The 22,755-nt window shown below is 40.6% G+C and overlaps 1 protein-coding gene across 1 annotated transcript in view; it reads right to left on the reverse strand.

The window, feature by feature from the left end:
- Positions 1-22,755, reverse strand: part of LOC128831797 (dynein axonemal heavy chain 5-like) — a 279,614-nt gene that overhangs the window by 104,399 nt on the left and 152,460 nt on the right. Inside the window, exons 52-59 of the mRNA XM_054018564.1 lie at positions 21,508-21,714; positions 19,392-19,721; positions 16,611-16,817; positions 16,281-16,523; positions 15,063-15,217; positions 12,683-13,347; positions 7,652-7,932; positions 5,197-5,412 (exon numbers count right to left, since the gene is read on the reverse strand). Coding sequence (XP_053874539.1) covers positions 5,197-5,412; positions 7,652-7,932; positions 12,683-13,347; positions 15,063-15,217; positions 16,281-16,523; positions 16,611-16,817; positions 19,392-19,721; positions 21,508-21,714 — 2,304 coding nt within the window. The remainder of the gene's footprint in view (positions 1-5,196; positions 5,413-7,651; positions 7,933-12,682; positions 13,348-15,062; positions 15,218-16,280; positions 16,524-16,610; positions 16,818-19,391; positions 19,722-21,507; positions 21,715-22,755) is intronic.

The raw sequence follows: 22,755 nt of genomic DNA on the forward strand, positions 1-22,755 counted from the left end.
TTAATTATTATTATTAATAATCATTTATATTACTATTTATTTATATTTCACTCAGTATTGGAATATGGTACTCTACACTTTTAAAAAAAAATCTAGGTTGTACTTATATAGGATAAAGTTAGTCAAAGTTTTGCTAGAAAGATGATGGAGAATTTATATCCATATGACTTCAATAATTTAACACCAGTTTTAAAGCAATCCATTTATGGTCTTAATTTTCTTTTTGAACTTTTCCCTGTATTCAGTGCTCAGAGTGTGTTGAAAAAAATTAGCAATCTACCAGATTTTGCAGAGCAGTCTGAATTTGAAAGCAGAACACAAACAATTAAAGCAAATAGACCAAGTCACTCCTGGTTCAATCTGGATGCACCAGGAGGAGGGAAGAACGCAAGGAGCTTTCCTCATGCTTTGCACCTGTGCAAAGGCCAGCTACAATCTGATTGGGGAGCGAATGCACTCTTCTTGGCTGACGCAAGCCTCCCCAAAGGAGCAGGGAACGATGGGTGAGGACAGGACTATAGCCACAGCCCCTCGTCACCCTTACTAGCAAACCTACCAGTGTTGAGGGAAGTGCAGGCTGCACCCTTTCATCCTTATTATGGGTAGTGGAGTTGCTTCTCCCCACAGTTAGCCAGAATTCCTCCTGAAGCCCCCACTGCAACATGGCCCCATCTGTACCATCAAAGGATTTAATCTCAAAAGCCTTATTTGGCTCTACAAGGATTGCTGATAATACTGATGTTGATCCTAAATTTTAAACGGAATTTGTTTCAACTTTCCATTTAATTATTTTAATCTCAATTTTTCTCACAAATTATAGCGAACATTAAAAGGTAAATCAATAAAGAAATGATGATCATGGTCCTTATATAATTATTTAAATAATGGAAAAAACTGAAACTAGCCCCTTAAACAACATAATATGTACTGGTAAGGCATATATGTGGTAGGGATGACTGTTTAATGGAGGAAGTATTAAATGTATCAAACTTTATTTTATGGACAATTTATTACAATGTTTATTTTAATGAGTCTAAAAATCATCCTCCTATTCATAGCATCAAAGTAATAGATCTCTGTTCTGAAGGTACTTGACAGAAATGTCTGCCTGGCTCCTGACAGATCACTAGCTAATGTAATGGTTACAAAGACAGTCATGAAAATAGATGAAATTAGGTTTAGTTACATTATTACAAGGAAAGTTTGCTGAAATTTGGATGTTTGAAATATATCTAGATTTTATTTCTTCCTATTCAATTTTTGGGTTTAGCAAACTAGCATATGTGGAATAAGAACCAGTCTAAATCTCTATTTAGAGGTTTGAAAAATGCAGTTAATAATTTTGCTTTTTAATAGATGCATGTCTAAAATCCGTCTGGGACCTGAAGTGACATTCCTGGCCCTGAAAAGCCAGGCGATAAGGGAAATCTCTCAAAAAGTACAATTTACATCAAATAGTTCAGATGTAGCATTGTAACCAATTCAAAACTCAACACTTACGAGGTTAGCCCACCACTATATACACTAACACAGAAATTCAGTGTAAGGAAAGAGGAAGGCAAGAAAATCACAATAAAAAATGGAAGACGTTTTCCAGTGTTTTTCATTCCATTTGCCAGTATCATTTACAACAAGAATTTAGACATTCTGATGGAAGTTGTTCTGATACCTTGGAGTAAAGTTAAATGCATTGAGAACTACCACTCGGAACTAGAGTGACCAGATGTCTCAATTTTATAGGGACCGTCCTGATTTTTGGGTCTTTTTCTTATATAGGTTCCTATTACCCCCCACCCCATCCTGATTTTTCACACTTGCTATCTGGTCATCCTATTCGGAACATATACAGTATTAATAAGGGACAAACAGGACAACTCATTAGGAGTTTCACTTGAGAGAGGAGTGCATAATCAGGCCTCATTATCTTTAATCTCATTTTCTTCTTGTTTTTACTTTTAGTGATTATAGGGTTTGGGAAAGATACCAGATGAAGAATTCTAGGAACTGACTGCCTACAGAGGTGTCAGGAATGAGGATATGTAGCTGGGATCAACTGGCTAACTACAGCCGTGATTAACCAGATCACCTGACTGACTGAGTCCCATTGCCAAGATTGCTGTTAAGACCAGCAGTAGCATTTGGACAGCAACTGCTCAATGCACTCACCCACAATTGTGCTCTCTCTTGCATCTGCCTCATTCCGGACTTACTCCCAGCTCTGCTCCTGCCTTGTTTCCAGCCATGCTCCAGTCCTGCCTTCACCCTGTCCCAGCCCTCTGACACTGTCTCTGGCCCTTGACTTGCCTCCTGGTTCTTGACTCTGGCTCTCACCGCCACTGTTCTAACCACTAGGCCTGACCACCTACCTCCTGGTCCATGACAAGATGTGGCTGAACAGGTGCAGTTGAAGTTTCCTCATGCTGCCAATATGCCTCAGGAGGGAATGACCACCACTACTGAGGATGAAAGGAAAGTGGAGACTCCATGCACTACAAAAATTACCCATTATTGACAACAGGCATCCACCAACTGTGCATCTGAACCAGTGCTGAAATTAATTTAACTTGATATGCAGATAAGGATAAAGTGTATTTAGCACCATTTCAGAAACCATGGTTAAAACCTGTTCAGGTCTACAAAGTCTCCAGTTGTGTCAGGATCCTGGTTCCCCTCAAATAGATTCTGTGATCCCCACAGCTCCAGGCCTGGCTCCACAGCATCAGGGTCTTTTTTTACTGTCATCAACTGCTTCTCTGGTTTACACCAAGCTCCAAACATCACTCAGACATCCAGTTAAACACCCGAGTGTTTTTTCTCCCATGCCGCTTCTGGATCTCCTCTTCACACTACAATCAGGACCCATGTGTTGGCCTCTGGCCAGCTGGGAGCATGCATATAAACTGTCTTCTTTGGGACATTAGAATCATAGACTATCAGGGCTGGAAGGGACCTCAAGAGGTCATCCAGTCCAACCCCCTGCTCAAAGCAGGACCAATTCCCAACTAAATCATCCCAGCCAGGGCTTTGTCAAGCCGGGCCTTAAAAACCTCCAAGGAAGGAGACTCCACCACCTCCCTAGGTAACCCATTCCAGTGCTTCACCACCCTCCTAGTGAAATAGTGTTTCCTAATATCCAACCTGGACCTCCCCCACTGCAACTTGAGACCATTGCTCCTTGTTCTGTCATCTGCCACCACTGAGAACAGCCGAGCTCCATCCTCTTTGGAACGCCCCTTCAGGTAGTTGAAGGCTGCTATCAAATCCCCCCTCATTCTTCTCTTCTGGAGACTAAACAATCCCAGTTCCCTCAGCCTCTCCTCATAAGTCATGTGCTCCAGACCCCTAATCATTTTTGTTGCCCTCCGCTGGACTCTTTCCAATTTTTCCACATCCTTCTTGTAGTGTGGGGCCCAAAACTGGACACAGTATTCCAGATGAGGCCTCACCGATGTCGAATAAAGGGGAACGATCACGTACCTCGATCTCTTGGCAATGCCCCTACTTATACAGCCCAAAATGCCGTTAGCCTTCTTGGCAACAAGAGCACACTGTTGACTCATATCCAGCTCCTCGTCCACTGTGACCCCTAGGTCCTTTTCTGCAGAACTGCTACCTAACCATTCGGTCCCTAGTCTGTAGCAGTGCATGGGAGTATTCCGTCCTAAGTGCAGGACTCTGCACTTGTCCTTGTTGAACCTCATCAAGTTTTTTTTGGCCCAATCCTCTAATTTGTCTAGGTCCCTCTGTATCCGATCCCTACCCTCTAGTGTATCTACCATGCCTCCTAATTTAGTGTCATCTGCAAACTTGCTGAGAATGCAGTCCACAGCATCCTCCAGATCATTAATAAAGATATTAAACAAAACCGGCCCCAGGACCGACCCTTGTGGCTCTCCGCTTGAAACCGGCTGCCAATTAGACATGGAGCCATTGATCACTACCCGTTGAGCCCGACGATCTAGCCAGCTTTCTATCCACCTTACAGTCCATTCATCCAGCCCATACTTCTTTAACTTGGCGGCAAGAATACTGTGGGAGACCGTATCAAAAGCTTTGCTAAAGTCAAGGAATAACACATCCACTGCTTTCCCCTCATCCACAGAGCCAGTTATCTCATCATAGAAGGCAATTAGGTTAGTCAGGCACGACTTCCCCTTGGTGAATCCATGCTGACTGTTCCTGATCGCTTTCCTCTCGTCTAAGTGTTTCACATTGTTGTGAGATGAGAAAAAGCTGTTGCAGATCTGTTGCTAGTAGAAGTTGTCTGCTCTTGAAATAGCTCACACAGCAGAGCTCCGTAGTGTGGGCAGAGATATTTCTATGAGTAAGTGGCTTCCAGTCAAGTTGACCTCTGTGCAGTGGAATGCAGAAAATCAAGTGCAGGCATCTGAGCAGTGATTGGTGCGCTGCAGCACAATCATGGAAGGACTATGTGTGAATGATTTGTGCTAGGACGCCAGAAACCTCTATCCACATTGGCACTAAAATAGTTCAAAATTTAACAGTTAAGAGTGAACCAGTTCTTATACTTGCTGAAAGGAAGTATAATCAGAATGGTTCCTGGAATATATGCAGACCATTTGGAACACCTTTGTTGCGAATGTGAAGCATTTCACAAGCTTTTAGGATGACCCAACAGTTCTTAGAATGGTAAATTTCTCTAATGTAGACAAGACCTTACATGCATGTATGCAAACAGGCCTGGTAACATAAGGAGATGAATGGTAGGATGTTGTGGCCTGTTCCAAACATAGTAGTCCAGTTCCAGCTATTCTTACTCAAATTTCAATCCATTCTTTTTTAGACAAAGTCCCATTAAAGAATAGGAGCTTGCCTGAGTAAGAACTGAATCAAACCAGAGTGAGGATTTCAGGATTTGACCCACTGCTTGGGACATTTGTGCCTACCAGCCTCTTGCTAGGCTCCTGAGCCATCCAGTTCTCTTCGGCAGAAAGGACGACAAAAATAAAGATCAATGAAAAAGAAATGAGCTTACTTACATGACTGACTGTAAGTCCTGTACAAATATAAAAAGCACAAAAAAGCTATGAACTATAAAAAGCCCCAAACAGCTTTAATCAGGCCAATGTTTGAACTACAGCTACTATGAATTATACATAATATAAACACAAAGGGCATGCTCATGTGGATCTATAGGGGTTGTTATGAGGGATGATGATGTAATTTATTTGTTACCTTCTGGAACGTAAGCAGCATGCTGAGAAATCCTGAATTATTCATTAGCTTCAGAGCTTCAGTCCATGATGGCTTCACACATGTTCGTTCTGGGTCAGCTGTCACAGAATCAATTTTTCTTTGGAACAGAAGTAGCACACAATCCATGATCCGCATTATCAAGTGAGGAGGCTTACCCAGTTTGCGAACAGTAGCAATGTCAACTGGTTTAATAGTCTGAAAAATTACAAAAGAAAACGATCCTCTTATTTAAGCATCTATCCTTTGCAAACTGAAGTGCATGAGAATTAATGAATGTCTCCATCAAGGACCAATGTCTCTTCAAATCCAATGTAATCTAACTAAAATTCAAAATGTAGTGTATCTTTTTAGCCTTTTACATCTCAACATAAAGGGCAAGATTGTGGGTTGGCCACTACCCAGGATGGATAGTGGAGGTAATGATGAGGTGCTATACACTGGTGGCACCTCCCAGAAGTCCTGTGCCTCAGGTAGACACAATTGACTTGTTTCAAAGTTGTATCTTTAAAATGAACACTGCAGCTGCAGTTTTGCAAGCAGTTCTGGTGTAATGATTCTCCAATAGTATTAACTTCATAAATGCACAAGCATAGGTGCTGAAACAATTTGTATAGTGGGGTTGCTGAGAGTCATTGAACCAAACAATGAACCCTGTATATAATGGAAACCACTTCAAGCCAGTGGGTGCAGCAGCACCCCCAGCACCCTTAGTTCCAGCACCTATGTGCACAAGTGAAGATAAGACAACCTTTGTGCAAGGGGAGGAGCTAAAGGAGTGGGCCTTACAGCTGACATCCCTATTCCCTTCTGTTCATTCTCTTGTCTGCCGCAGTTGCTTGCTGGAGCATTGTAACCCCTGGATTAGTGAATCTTACCACATTTCAGGTCAGTTCGGCACAATGAAATATTCCAATTCAGGTTGAACCAGGTGGAAGATCAAATATTTTTTACAAAATCTAAATTTTCAAAATTTTTGATTTTTGCAGAAACTGCATTTTCCATCAGCAAATCATTCCAGAGGAAAGTTCCCAATTAGCTCTTGTCCTGAGTGACTTTTACATGCTGAGTCTACACAAACACGCTGCTGCTGCCTGTGGGCAACTCTCTGTCATGAGTCATCCCTGAGCCTGAGCTGGTGAGTCATCAGAGGCAACTGCCTGCAGGTCCTATGACAGGGACATGCCAATCAACAAAGGCCCAGCCAATCCACAGGCAGATATACAAGTTCCTAATGGAAGCAGACACTCCAGTCTCCTCAATGTTGCTACCTTGCTGGGAGATTCCCAACTGCCTGGTAGTTCTGACAGACTCCCCCAGCCTCGGCTTGCTCCTGCCCCAGTTTATGCCTGTTCCTGCTCCAGCCTTAGCTATCCCCTCGGCTATCTGACACTCTCCCTAACATTCACACAGGAAAACAGATTGCTATTTCCATGGACTGTATGCCAGGTATCAATCTTATACAAAATGGGAATACAGGATAGGGAATATGAAAAGAGACATGTCTCACTAGGGGACGTCAGCAGAGCGCAGACAAAAAGAATGGCACTGCCAGGTGTTGTTATTGAGCAGGGTCCCTGTCCACCAGCTTTGCACTTGTGATAAGAGCAGACTTGTGGCTGCTCTAGATTACACCCACCACGTATACCTGCTTTAACTAGACACTAGCCAGAGAATCACTGCAGTGTACATTTTTGCACATTATGTCCCTTGGGGGCTCTCTGCCTCCCTTTTTGAATTTATACCTCAGCACACAGAGGCAGCCAACGTAACTGTCACTGCACCTACTTTGTACAGGAGGAGAATCACTTCAGAAGTGTAGAATGGGTATGACTCACTTTACATTGACCCAGCAGCCTACACATAGCGCAACATATTGAAGAATCAGGCCAAAGTGTGCTGAGGGAATGCACACAAAAGCAGCATCTTCTACACTGTGCACTCCCCTCTGGAGCCCAACTCTGCTGCTTGATAGTGGGAGAAGCATTACCCACCTTTACTCCTCTGCTCCCTGCCCGGCCTTTAGGATTTCTGTACAGGGGTTAGCAGTCCAGTGCCAGAGTCCTGTGGACTTTGCCAGTCAGAAGAAAAAATCTGAGATTGCACCTGGCCTCTGTTTAGGAGTGAAAGTTTAGGAAACATCCTTTTAAATCTTCACCCCAGGGCACCTTTGCCTAGCTAGGTTCAATCTAACCCAAAGGGTAGTATGTGATTGTGTTTAGTGAAAGGTGTCCAGCTGATTCAACTGCAGTTTCCAGACCTTGTATCTCACTCACAATTAATACGGCAACTAGAACCTGTCAGTTTATGCATTTTCAGCATTCTGATTTGCCGTGCTGAAGATGGACAAACATAATTAAATGCTCTAGGTTCCACACATAATGATCATTACTCTCATTATCTGTATGCATTGTCATGGGATCAATTCAATTCTGACCTGCAGTGCTGCCTCTGCTTCCTCCAGGGCTGGTCTTGCAGCTTCAAGCTTCTCCTCAGCTGCTGCTTTATCAATGGCAATTTCATCCACAATGGCATGGGCTTTGTCTTTCACCTTTTGGACCTGCATTTTCACCTTTTCAGCAGCTTGGGCTTTCATAGTCACGTCCAGTAAAACGCCATCAGCTCTTTTAGAAGCAACAGCCAAGTCTCTCTCTTTCACTGCCAGTTCTTTGGAGAGCTGGTTTACTGAAATCTCAGCTTCCATGAGTTTTGCAAGACCTGTTTAAATCAAATTATGACAGTATATTTATGCAGCAGGTAAAAGTGAGATGTAAGCCTAAATGTTCAAACTTCGGTGCCTACAATCAGTCATCCAAATCCATATTTAGGAACATGAGTAAGTGGCCTGAAATCTGATCTCACTTATTGTAAACTTGTTTTACACCTGTGTAACTTCATTTATTTCCCTAGAGTTACTTCTGATTTTCGCTGGAGTAAGGGACATCAGAATCATGCTCCAGGGTTACTTACTCAGGTTCCTAAATATGGATTTGGATGACTAATTTTAAATATTTATTTTCTTTTTATGCATGTTTTTAATTCCTTAAAACTACCAGACCACATTACATAATGGTACTAATTCAGGATAACAGCCATTTAATTTAATATTAGCACAGAAATATGAAGCGAGATTTTTAAAAATCGTTAAAATTTAGTATTGTGGTTGTCCCTGCCAGCAGGTAGGGGATCTTGGGGGACAACTACTGCACTGGTGGGGTGCAAAATAAACTTTATTAAGAAAATGCAAAAACAGGGAAAATTCAATAATGAGGGGTATGGGGTTTGTTAAGGTAGACAATTGGGGAGGGGTTTCTTTTAGTAAATAGGATGGGGGTTTCAATAGTGGGGTACAATACAGTGGGGTACAATACAGTGGGGTACAATACAGTTGGTAACCAATTAACACTGAAGTATAAATGTAACAGGTAGCTAACAATTTCTATGTAAAGAGTGTGTCACAGCAGCATATAACCAACTAACAGTATGGGTAAAATGTGCTAAATAACCAACAACTTTAGGTAAAAAATGTGTCACAGTGGTGTAAATGTAAAATGTGAGGTGTGTTAGAGAGAAAAGGGGTAACCAATGGGGTTTTATGCTAGACTTCAGTAATACAATTGAGGTTTGGCAGCAGTGGGAACGGGGTGAGCATGTGGGGGAAGGGATTAAAAGAGAGAGAGAGAGAGAGAAAGAAAGTGGTAGAGAAGTGAGGTTGGAGGATGGGGGAAGAGGAGCCCGTGGTGGAGCAGAGGCCAAAGGCAGAGGGAGATTTAAACTCAGGGAGACACAGAAAGCAGACAGGCTGCAAGTTTAAACAGCAGAGAGAAAGAGAGAGAGAAAGCAGACAGGCTGCAAGTTTAAACAGCAGAGAGACAATTATACAGAACACAGTAAAATCTTATCTATGATTTAACTTAACCAAGACTACACAAATTAGCAAGTAACAAAACACAATGCAACAATTCTTTAAACCTAACTTACAGAGTACAATGCAAGCAATTTCCTAAACCTAACTTAACCACAATTTATCTAGACTAAAAGCTAAATCTAACCTAATGGGTGCACCTTATATTAGGGGTAGTTCCAGAGGGCAGACTGGTATGTGCCCAGGATACAGCTCCAAGGGGGCGAGGGGGAAGGGGGATTAACTAGTGGTGGCTGCAAGCAGTGGGGTGGCTGCAAGCTGGCAGCCCAGGATACACTCCAGGAAGGCACAGGCTTATTTCTAGCAGCAAAGGCGCTGCGGAGCAAGAAACAGATTACAGATACAGACCAAGGAGTTAGATTGGGTCTGCCTGCTGGGGGAAAGAAAGCCAGCAGGTAAAACAAGGGCAGTGTGCAAGAGGTTTTTCCTTACCAATCCCCAAAGCAGCAGCAGGAACAGCAGTTTCAACATCAGAGGACACAGAGAGGACTCGATTCACTTACAATAATCAGGAGATCTCCAGGCACAGATTCATTGTTCGTGGGAGGGGAGTTTAAAAACGGGGGTACGCTCAAAAACAAACGAGAGCGGGGAGAGGGCCCCCCCCCCAAACACCCCTAGCTGATCAGACCAGGTGGCAAAGCAAGGACCTTCTCCGGGGATCTGATCAGAAAATGTCTGTTTTTAAGGGCAAATTCAGGCAGTTTCCCGCCAGTAACTTTGATTGGCTCCTCTTGATACAGGGGAGGAGAGAAGGCAGAGAAAGGTTGCAGGTAAGCATAGGCATACCTGAGCATGTTCTGAGCCACAGGTATGACTCGTAGCTTAGCTATGTGGCCACTTTAGGTCTTGCATACCTGGGCAGAGCATCCTACACCGAGCCAGGTCTTGAACAAAGAAGCCAGACAAAGGAGCAAAAAGCCCCCCCACCCCCACCCCTTGAGCAGAGCAATGGCTCCAGTCAGTCTGCACAAGCCATTTTCATGAACAGGGCCAGGTTGTGACTTTGGTTAGTTCCATAGCCGGGGGGGAGGGGCGGCCACACAGCACAAACAGAACAGCAGGGGGACAGCTGTAACAGACAGTGGTGTGCAGTTTTATAAACTTTATAAGACCTGACAGGCACTTTATAAATCCATTTGAGACCAGAAGAAACAGGAACTCGTTAGATTGCTCCTAAGCTCCATAGAACAGGGCAAAGCAGAGAGGCCTGGAGATGTTGGGAGCTCAGGAGATCAGCAGACCATGTTGAGCTTCTAAGCTCAGCATTACATGGAAATCTGGGGATGTGGGGGGAGCTAGAGACAGACAGTATGCTCCTGAGCTCTGGACTGGCTCCGTATTTTTAACAAACAATGAGAGAAACAGACCAAAAAAATCATGTATAAAAAAACCTCACATAGAAATGGACGTATCTAAACCATTACTTTGCATTCTCTCCAAACAAGGACAATTCTGCATTTGTGTAGCCATCCACCAGCCATCTACAGGGGTATGTTTGTACAGCTCAATTCTGCAAGGTGCTCAGCGTTATTTAAGGTGCTGAATATTCTTGTGACGTTCTGAACACCCTCTTCTCCAGCTGATTACCCTGGCAGCTGAGGGGGCTCAGCACACTGCAGGATCAAGCCCCTAGCCACCCTCCTACTTCAGAAATTGGTGAAATCATTGACTACATAAGAAAATGTGGTACATTCTGCCAATGGGCTGATTCCCTACTCTCCTCTGTGGTAACTAAGTAATGTACTTGATGGATCTAATGAATACACAACTCTGAGGTCTGCAGGCTGCATGGGCTGACTGAAGGTTGTTGTGTGAGTACAAGTCCTGAGCTATTGTAAATCAGCATATCTCCACTGACCTCTATGGAGCTAGGCAGATTTATATCAACTAAAGAGCTGGCCTGTGGTCTTTATCTGAGTGGTGGGAACTCAGTCATGAAAAGATGGTGGATAGGAAAGCTGTAAAGAGATTTCCAGTCTGTACAGAAAGGGTAGATAAAGTAGATTGGGTTTTCTGCCTCATTGTGCAATAATAGTGAACTGAGGAAACGTGGTGTTTCTCATTTTGATCACAGTGGTTTGCTGCATGCACGGGATAGGAAAGTCTCTGGTCTGCATGTGGGTTTCTGGCTAATAATTGGTGAGTAAACTGGAGGATGGTCTGTGGTTGGGTCTGTAAACCTTTGGGTGATTATTTGTGAGAGTTTGTAGCCCATATTAGAAATGACTATGGCGGTAGAATGGATAGGTGCAGATTTTTAGGATGAATGCTGCTGATCAGGAACTTCGGGAAGAGTTGAGCTTGGTTTTGGAAATTTTACTTGGGTATATTTATTTAATTGACTATTAATTGTGAATGTATTTGAATATTTACCTACCTTCCTTTGGTTGTTAATTTCAGTACTTTTAAATGCATAATTTGTTTTTGGGTTTTTTTAGCAGTACCATTTCTTGGAATACATCCACAGTAGCAGTTTTAACTTAAAGTGAACAAAGGTTTTTTTAATCTATTAATTAATATCAATTTACAATTCACTTGTAGTCTACAAAACATACAAAGTTAATGAAGTGAAAATTTCAAGTGTTTTGTAAGCGCACTGTACAACATAACTGAAAACCAATTATGGTAGCTGCCTTGCTGATGGAAATGAGCTCACTTAATTTAAATCTATACAAACAGAGTAATTTTTTGAAATGCTGGGACTCAGATTCTTTGTATAAAAGAGTAACTATTAATGGTATACTACCGTTCCATAAAATGTTAATTTTGCAACATAGGTTTTAATGGTATCAAAACCATTAATTCCTCATCCAGTACAAAAGAGTTTTAGAAATAATAATTGTCTCTGACATGTTCAGCATTTTGAGAGATCTAAAGGATATGTCAAGCTGTGCAAGATCTAAGAGTGGAGTGTTATATACAATTCATTTTGGACCAATTCTGGTCCCACTCCGTTTTTTATCCACAGCAATGAGCAGGATTGGAAACTTACACTGATCTATCCTATAGGGCGAAATCTTGCCCACAACCACAACCACAGACAAACCAAAATGCAGCAGAACCACCAGGAAGCACAAAGGGCAGTAGGAGTGAGCAAAATGGCAGTGCTGGGGGCTTCTCCAGACCCTCTTTCCTAAGCGATTGATCATTCACTGACTCCTCCTCCATCCTTCTGCCTTCCATATCCCCTTTCTCATCACCTCTGCTCTCATATTCTCATGTCCTCTCCAACCACCAAACCTCTCCCTTATACCCCAAAAAACCTTTGCTACTTATTACATTTAAAAAGTAAATATGTCAATTTTAGAGTTGTACATAAAACTAATTCTTGTACCACAAAGGAATTATTACACACACACACACACACACACACACAAAATATAAAATGGAGGCACCAGTTGTGACTCTGGACTCTATAGTTAAGGGTGAGTTGACTTTTGCATTTAGAGAAGGAATGCAACCTCTTTATTCTTATATATATATATATATATATATATATATATATATATATATCTCTTTCTAAAAAAAAGTATATTGTACCTGTTTTCATGCGGTCAGACAAATTTCCCACACCAGCAAATTTCTCTCTGTAGATGGTTTTGTAGCCGCTGATGAATGACAGATAAGACTTTGGAGTCACAAATGTTTGACGCCTGTATCGTTCAAAGTACTCGACGCATTTTTCAGCTACGAGATCTTGAAATGTTCCCATAGTGTTAACAACACTTTGTTTTACTTCATCTGTGCATTCAATTTTGTAGGAAGCTAAAAAATGCTGTGCAACAGCTACTAGAGCATCTTTAGGCCAGCGCTGGAACCAGTCCATAGTACATCCTGAAATTAAACCTGGAAACTTTAGTGCACGAGTTCTGAATTTTTCCCCAACAGGAGAAAAACAAAGAACCACGTGCAAATTGTTGCGAACTCGGGTAAGAAAATAGTCATAGAGATTTTCACTACTGGGAGAACGTCTTGGGTACTCTTTCTTCATCACAGATATCAGGTCTTGTGTTATTTCATCTATTTCATCACGTGCAAAAAGATTGGAAACCTCACCCGAAGCCAAAACATTGTTCATGTACTCAAGAAAAGACTCATCTCTGATTTCATTGTCTGTGAATATAAAGGTAATACCCTGTCCTTTCTGTCCAGCAGTGCGGTACAGAATTTTCAGATCATCCATAAGGTTATTAATGCCATATGTTCTAAAGTAAGAAAGAATTAAAGATGGATAAAACAAAATAAATAGATCATTTCAGGAAACAATTTAATATTTTCTGGCTTACTTTAGTTAGGTAAAAATGTATAAATATGAAATTCATTTACAACATCTCCTTTCACAAACACAATCTATTGCATTATGTTAGGTTTTCTTACACCATTTGGACAAATTGAACACTGGCAGACACTGGGGCAACTTCACTGAAATTAATGCAGTTACATCATTTAATAGGGTGGCAAGACTAAGACCCTGTCAAGGAATGTGGGACTGCATTGATGAGTCACTAAGACTCAGGTGCTAAAGTTCTTCATTAAGATTCAGAGTAATTACTGCTGAGTCATACTGGAGAATGGGTCCAATTACTTCTAACCAAGATATAAAGAATGTGAGATTGTCTTTTAGGGCAACTGAGAGTGAGAACCAAGAGGATCCTTAAAGGAAAGCCCTAGGAACATCCAAGCTTAAAGTGGAAGCTTAGGCTGAGGTTTATGTTGCGTTATTCATTTCGAATTAACAATTATGCCAAACCCCAAAAAGGGGTGAGTCTGGACAGTAACTCAGGGTCTATGTGCTCTGTTGACAACAGAGGAGGGACTCAGCTTGTTCACAAATCAAATATGTAAAAATGTTGTCCATATGAAGCCAATGGTCATTTTGCTGTTTAATTCAGATGGTTCAATATCAGGTCAATAGTTAATAAACTGGTATTTTTATCCAGTGTATCTTTAACCAATGGAAGTTGAAATTAATATTTTCCCCTTTCCTTTATCAGTTCATCTTTGAAATGATCATTTTGTTTCTAATGTGCCTTCTAAAAGTAATAAATAATACTTGTAATATCCACATAACTAATTCTTAAGCACTTCATAACAAACCTCTGATTCAAAGTTAAATCAATTACCCAGAAAACGTTTCTAAGTTCTGCGGCAGTTCCCTAACAATATTAACATTGCCCTATAGCTATTCCCAGTGCTGCCACTGCAGGGCACCTGAAGCAATCCATCAGAGTGACTACGGTTATTACAGTAATTTGTGTTATATTGATCACCACAACATTTATCCATTCCTGAAAGTTTCTGAAATATTTTATTCAGCACATGGATATGAGTGGAATCCCACAGATATAGAACTAAATTCTGTGCTGTCTTGAACCTATTTCTGTGCTTTCTCTCTTTCTTTTAGCCTACCCCATCTCTCTCCTGCTCTCTCTCTTTTTTCTACCTCTCTGAGAGGTTAGAGGGGCTTGACATGTCTTTTTTCCCTTTCCCTTGGGTATATCCCTTTTCAGTTGCAAGATTTTCACTCAAAGTGTTTATTTACAAGTGATACTGCACAGAGAGACCTAATGAAGTATTCAGTCTGGTCATTTTAAAGTGAGAGATTTTTGAAGCAGGATTTAAATAGGATTTTATAGGGGAACACTGTGGGCCAGAATCACCTAAAGGAAGAAGAAAGACTTTGTGCCAAAAGTTTTTACTGTATCTCCGTGTATTATTAAGGCAGCAGAACATCTACCCAGTTCTGCCATCTGCCAAATGTGCACCTCAATGTGCACTTTTGGCTGAAAAATGTAGTTTACAATTAGGGCTGAAATGCTTGAAAGGCTTTGTACTATTTGAAATTAATTGTGAATGGTTAATTTATATAGCAGATTAAGGAACCAATATATCAACATCTATGTATATTGCATTGTGTTACCTTGTTAGAGTAATCTGAAAGCTCTGATATCCAGCAATATATGATGCTAATCTGGTCAAGCTCTGTTTTCCAGATCCACCCACTCCAACCAACAAGGCGTTTCCCTGCGGAGTACGGATAATTCGGGATATTTTAACCAAATGGATCATTGCATCCTGCATAAAGAAAACATTGTTAAAATGATGTAAAGACCAAAAAAAATGGTCTATCATCTTCATGTAGAAACTCATCAGTTAGTGACTGCCTTCATTTGGGGCCAGATCCTCACCCGGTGTCCACTCAGGGCCCAATCCAATGCCCTATGAAATCAATGGAAAGGCTCCCATTTACTTCAATCGGCAGCAGATCTGGCCCTGAAAGAGCAACCCTATTTCATGTTCACACAAGAGCATGCCATACACAGTGCCTGCTCTCAGGGGAGCTAAGAGGACCTGTGACTCTGAGGGTAGAGGAGGGGCAGGAAGGAAGCCTACTGAGGCTCCTAAAGACTGGTCTCTGAGGAGAGATATTTACAACCTCTCTAAACAACAGCTTGTCTAAATAGGAAAAGTAAAAGAGCACTGTATTCATATGCTATTAAGCATGTTATTTATGCCCTGAACAGTGACCACAATAAATAAAACAAGCCTTTCTGTTAATCAGATCACACTTGAATTCAGTTCAAAACCATGCACTCAGCCGCAGGGAACAGGCCCATCCCTTGCAGTGGACATGACAAAGGACAGGATGGTCAGTATGGTGAGCTGATACAATCAAAAACTGGTCTGTAAGTCCACCACACCCAGACAGAAAGAAGTATCTGTGAAGAAAAAGGGATCAAGGGATCTTTTAGGAGGGGATAGCCTCAATGGGTAGGAGGGTGGGGAAAATTAGTGAGGGGATGCTCTCAGCGTATGCAACAAGCTTTTGTTTTGGAGTTTCAAGGCAGGAAGAAGGAAAAGACTGGGAGTTGGAAAGTGACTGAATAACTGGTGTGAACCGTGGCAGCAGCAAAGCCTGGTGGCATAAACAGCATCCTATATGGCTTGTTTGTAAGAGATACAGGAGTTCTTCACAGAACATAGAATTGGCAGGTTTGGTCAAACTTCAATGACAATCTTGGCAGGACCATATAAAATCCATGCATCATTAAATAAAGAGAAATCTACAAAGGAAGGGCTGTATATTGGGGCACTTTCAGTAATAACTATTTTTACTGTCAATCAGAGAAACAAATACCTTGAAAAATACTAAGTCCATATGTGTTCCTCTGATGGTTTCATTGTACTGCTGCATGAACATCTGTAATCTTTCAGCCAAGTTATCAAAGGAAGGAATAGACTCATAAATTTTAGGAGCTTCTAGCTCTACCTCATCAGGTTCATCCCCAGTGGCCTCTGGGGCATCACGCAAAAAATCCACAAAGTATAATTCTTTGTGGTCATTTCCTAGTAAGTCTTGACAATGATCCTCAGACGCAATCTACAAAAAAACATGGTATATTACCATCATCAGTTATGTTTTTCGTAAGCCTCCTTCAAAGTGAATACTGAACATCATTCATCTTACCTTTCTCATCATATCTTCAAACCAGCCTTTGTCATTTTGGTTGATGAACCTATCTGCAATAACACGACTGCATTCATGCTGGAAGAGAGCAGCCAAAACACTGGTGTTCTGGCAGACTTCAGCAGAAACTGTAAGAATTCCTTGCCAAATACGACTGAGATCTCGTAAATTAAAGATGTAATGAAATTTAGCTGGAGTTGGTAACATCTACAAAAGAATGTTAGATCCATGTTCAAGTAACTACTTAAGAAACACTGAAATAGTTCTTTAATAATTATCCCCGTGGTATTAAATGAACACTGAATTTTTAAATCAACTTCAAAATTAATTTTGCACTAAAGACATAAATTCATTCGTGATATTTAGAACACAGTTAACATATGAAAGTAAAACAAGATTAGGATGATGATCAGCTCATAAATTACTTATGTGTGGGATATCAACTTCTCCGGAAATCTTCAAAGCCACAATAACAAGGAATGAAGTGCAGTCAGGATAGCTCAGCCAACCATGGAATGAAAGGCCTCACTAAAAACAGCTGCAATTCTTGGCCCCTCACTCCTCTCCTCCCTCTTCCCCTGATTTTGTCTCCCTCTTTTTGTTCTTTTTGAGAAATTTGTCCTGTTCACAAGCATGAGTACAAGGTAATGAAGGGAAATGGGGGGAAGAAGAGGAAGGAAATGAGGAAGGATAGGAAGGAGGAAAAAGAGAATGGAAGAAGATGAAGGGTGAGAAGAGTTCTTTAAACAAAAAACTTTAAAAGCAAAGTAACCCCTTTCCCTCTTCTTCCAAAGACAACTGAGGTAATGGATATCTTTAGCCTTTCTGTTTTATATTTAGCAAATTTGGAGTTCTAATAGTTCACAAATACACTTATTTTTTTCTCCTGGGGCACTGTTCCCTCTGTGGAGAGTGGGGTAAATAGTGGGGGAAAGTATTTACAGACATTTTATTCCAATTCAGAGACATGCACCCCTTATTTTGTTTGCTTCTCATGAGCATTCATATGAGTGAAATTTTATTCAAATGAATGTTTACAAGAAGAAAATTTCAGGCTATTAACCAATATTATTTGAATTAGAAAATGAAATTAGTTTTGTGAGTCATTAAATTAATTCAGGTGAAAGTGGAGCAGTTGATAACAATTTGGTCAGTCAATCAACGAGCAAAACAAATGTCATATGACTTTGGTGATCAGTCACAGATCTCAAATATCCTGAACATCAAATAATTGACTGACTGCTCACTGCAAACAGATCACCGGTGATCTGTAATTCAAGATGTTGGTAAAATCTATGTGTTGAGCAATTTTGAACAATGAACAAATGTGTAAAAATTACAATTTCTTCTTAGACAATTCACTGACAGAAAAAAGGGCTATATTTGTTGAATAAATTGTTCACTATAAAAAGTTTGACTAGCTGTTCCTCTGTGTCTCTGCTGAGGCCCATATAATATGCACAGTTCCTCATCCCCTTTATACCCCTATTCTCCAGGCCTCAAGTCATGGTCACAAACCTACTGACCAAGGAAGATTATGACAACTGGAATTGTCTGTGAAGATTTGTTCAAATTCAAAAACAATTTGTGAGTCAACTGGGTTTGTGGCCTTTTCATATTCAATATCTATGAACATTTGAGCACTTGAGCTTTATTAGCATAAAAACTTGAGAAAAAAACATTTTAAATTTTAGCATTTGTCAGAAATGAATTTTAAATTTCATTCTATATTGTAAGTCTGCCGTTCCCACTGTGTGTGTTAGTTAAGCTCATCATCCACGCAAGGGACAGAAACACCATCATGTGATGTAAGCAGCTAGCCAACACAGCATGGATATTGCATATTTACAGTGAATCATCTGCAAACAATCTGCAAACCAAGAATTATTTGCTGAAGACATTCAAATAAATTCAAAAGCAATAGAGGGTCCTGTGGCACCTTTGAGACTAACAGAAGTATTGGGAGCATAAGCTTTCGTGGGTAAGAACCTCACTTCTTCAGATGCAAGACTTTCGTGGGTAAGAACCTCACTTCTTCAGATGCAAGACTTGCATCTGAAGAAGTGAGGTTCTTACCCACGAAAGCTTATGCTCCCAATATTTCTGTTAGTCTCAAAGGTGCCACAGGACCCTCTGTTGCTTTTTACAGATTCAGACTAACGCGGCTACCCCTCTGATACTAAATAAATTCAAAAATTTCATAATCTATTTGCAGGCAATTCATGTACAGAAAAGAGGCAAAATTTGTATGATAAGTTATTCTCTGTCAATTACTTGCTCAGGTCTCCTATCATTACCTCAGAAATGCATATAAAAATACAATTTGATTACAGCTAGACAGATGGCAAGTTATGAGTATTGCTTGTGATCAGCTAAGAATTACTAAGACTTTATTATTTTTTGTTACTCTGTTCCCATATTCCGCACTCTGTCTCACTTTTTTATTTCTTCCCCCTGCAATTTTTTGCCATTTAGAATGTAAGCTCCCTGGAGCAGGGACTTATATTTACTAGATGTTTGTGCAGCACCTAGTACAATGGGGGCCCACCTGCGTGGCTTCCAGGAGCTACCACAAATAGCATAAAATAACAAAATAATAATATCATCCTATCAGAATCACTGTCACCATCACATTTTCCAACAGACAATAGATTCTGTGGATACTAATCATCATCAAAGCAGAAATTCCACAGGTACTGTGCTATAGTAAAAAGACAGTTCTCCTACCTTTTCATTTCATGGTGCAAGTATAGGCTTGTTGACAAAGACACATTTTTTTACCTTTACTTTAGTTGCTTGCCAGACTTTTCGAGTTGTAGGTACTAATGCTGATGCCAGTTTACATATTTCTTCTGGGAAGCCTCTCTGCACACAGAAATAGCCTTCAGCTACTGTTCTAAATATTTTGTCAATAGACGAATTGGAAGGTAGGGTGCAGTTATAAACACTAAATTGACGCTTGAGGCGCTGAGGAATGTCATTCCGACCTCCTCCAGGGTGAATCATGGCAGCTACAAACTGGATGTCAACCACATTAGTGAATTCTCCTGGCTTTTCCAAATTGTAGAAACCTTTCTGCTCCATCAGCTGCCTTACAATCTCATTGGTGATCTTACAGAAACATAAAGGGAATAATCAGGTATTATTTCTTGACAGTCCATCTGAATCCTAATCTCCTACACAATAAATGAGCAGGCAAAAGAAAAAGGCACAGTACTTTGCAGTGAATCATGTTGTTTACGGAATATCATTTGGGAAAACAACAAAAGAAAACAAATAAATTATTCCAAATGTTCTGGTCCAGTTTGGCAGATGTAACTGATTACTTGTCCAGGAATTTTCAAAACTATCTAGTAACCTCACTTGTCTTTTAGAACTGTTCTTCTAAGCACCTCAGAAATGTTTATACAGGATGGTAAGTGGGACCAGCAGCTGCAGGTGCCCAGCATTGGCTGCATAGAATTGTATATATTGTAGTCATAGCCAGGTGACAAACTAGGTTGGTCACAATGCAAGAGGGTACTGGGGCCAGGGAGAAGGAAGGTGCCTAGGAAAACTTAAGCACCTCAAGGTTAGGCATGGTGAGGTGCCACCTAGATCATGAAGTGCAGGTGGGTAGGGAATCAGCCTGCAGCCACATACTAGAGGCATCAGCTGGGCCAGGAAGCCCAAGAAGGGAGAGAGAGAGAGAAAGAGACACTCTGGAACAGACACATTGATGAATGAGTGGAAGTAGTTAATTCAGCAGCGGGGATGGTTAGATAGGGGCTTTGGGAAGTGAGAGAGACAGGTTTGGGGGGCTGGATGGAAGGAGAGGAGGAGACATGATAGAACATGGGCTTTGGATGGGAAGGGGAAGGCTAAGGAGTAGTCCATGATGAATAACCTCTACTTCCAAAGGGAAAAGAAGCAGGAAACTGTGAGGATCCTTACTTTCCAAACCAGGTCTACAAGGCTTGCAGGACCTGGCTGGGGTTCACAGAGCTACAGATTCAGAGATACAGGCTCAGCAAGGATGCCTGCTGGCCCAGTGTATGAGTGATTAAATTGAAGACAGACTTCCAGAAAGGGCAGGTATATGAAATATTCATTTATTAATTTTTGAAAACTCACGTAAATACCTAGGCACCTAAATACCTGTCTAAACTATTGTGTTGGAATCCAGCTAGTGATAACTGCACGTTAAAGTCTGGATTGATCAGGAAGGAAAGATGCTTTGATTGCTTCCTGGATTCTCATGCTCCCTTCTCCTATCTAGGTAAGCATAGTTGTTTCAGTAGAAAATAGAAACTATTGCTTTACTTCCCATTCCTTTCAGTACAGCCAGTTCATAAACACCACAAGTACTACAGGTAACTGGGATGAAAGGCCTAAAAGCTACAATGGTTATCAAATAGCTTAATGCTAATTCTGACCACTTTATTCTGACAATTTCTCATCAATTATGAGGAAAAGTAGCATTGAGGTATTTATAATCCAATATATCACAGGTATGTGTCATCCTATGCTATTTTCCCCTCTAGTATTTAGCACTTGTGCTATGCCCGGTTCTCCACAACCATCAGTAGTAATGGTAGGAACGCTGGAATTGACAGTACTCTGGTTGCCGATTGGCATTTAAGCTCTGTGTTGTCTAAACGCTGTTCAGAACAGGTCTACAGATACAGCCTATAAAACACTGTTGGCCCATGGTACCATTGCTACAAATGGTTGGGAATTTTAGGCAAAATGCCCCATTGTTGACATGGCCTAGTATTTATTGCAAACACACCCAGCAAGAAATATGGATTTTCAGTTCTCCTTAAAATATTTGCAAAGTCTTATCAAGTTGGCTTCTCCTTTATGTACACATGAAGCATCTGCATTCACTCATTACTTAATGCTAACATTTTTTCACCTGATCACCCCATTCGTTAATCACAGGCATGTTAATGTCATCAATAAATATGGTCATTTTCTTTCCAGCTGGAGGACCATAGGTCGTGCCCATTCTTTTATCTATGTAGCTTTCTATACTCCTTTGGAACATATTTGGCAGAGTGGCAGAAGAGAAGTTTAAGCGCTTTGTCAGATGAAGTTCAGGATCATATTTGCTGGTATAACCCTATAAAATAAACACATGTTTTATGTAATTCAGAACTGCAGAGCACCCACAATTCTAGGTGAAGTCAATGAGAGACACTGAAGCTCAGCCCATTTGAAAAATCAGACATAAGGTATTTCAAGTTGGGCACCCATGGATAGAAGCAACCAAAATCAATGGCAACTTTTAAGAATCCTGGACTTACTATTTAGTTTAAAATATTTACAGAAGCTTATTTAAAACAAACATTATGAGCCTATAACCTGAAATTCAAAAAAAACCTCTTAATCCATGTATAGTATTAAAATTTACAGGGTTTTAACAGATGTCTTCAATTGCTGCGACTGTTGACATAATGCAAATAAATCTTGAACTCTTTTTTTCTGAAGGTAAAGGGGCACTTGTGTAAATGAGAAACAGGCACATCAAAGGGACTGATATTTCTCTTTTCCTGATAATGCAGAGAATCTTTGTTACGGTCTGAAAGCTTTTTACCTACAAAGACCTGGGTTCACAGACTCATATTATCCCTGCTACTGTTGATGATAACCTTAAGCAGCCAAGTGGGTTCAACTCTCTGCACTGCTTTAGATATTTGTAACATCACCACCTGTACCAAAGGAGAAATCCACAAACCCTGAAATCAAGTGAAGTCAAGGCAGGTACATTAAGGAGGAAACTGTTTTCTGATATTTTATTTAAAAGGATAAGTCTCTACATATGCTGCATTAAAAACCTGGGATTTTCAATTGTGTTTTTAACTGAACAGTTTTAAAAGATTCACTTGGCCTATAAGGATGAAAATACCAAACATAATTTAAATTCTTACATTTATAACAGAGTCAAACGGAAATTCTCCAATTTCAGAACCTCAGAACAAACAATATTTAGAGCTCTGCATTACTGTTAGTCAGATATTATAACTACCTGATCAACAACAGACCTAGTGAGGTACTTCAGAAAGAAAAATCAGCTATATCAGAAAGGAAAATATTTTCCATCCCCAAAAAGGTATTTTGATGAACAACATTAGGATCTTAATTTTGCTGACTGCCCAAAACC

This window comes from Malaclemys terrapin, chromosome 2, assembly GCF_027887155.1.
Source record: "Malaclemys terrapin pileata isolate rMalTer1 chromosome 2, rMalTer1.hap1, whole genome shotgun sequence".
NCBI lineage: Eukaryota > Metazoa > Chordata > Testudines > Emydidae > Malaclemys > Malaclemys terrapin.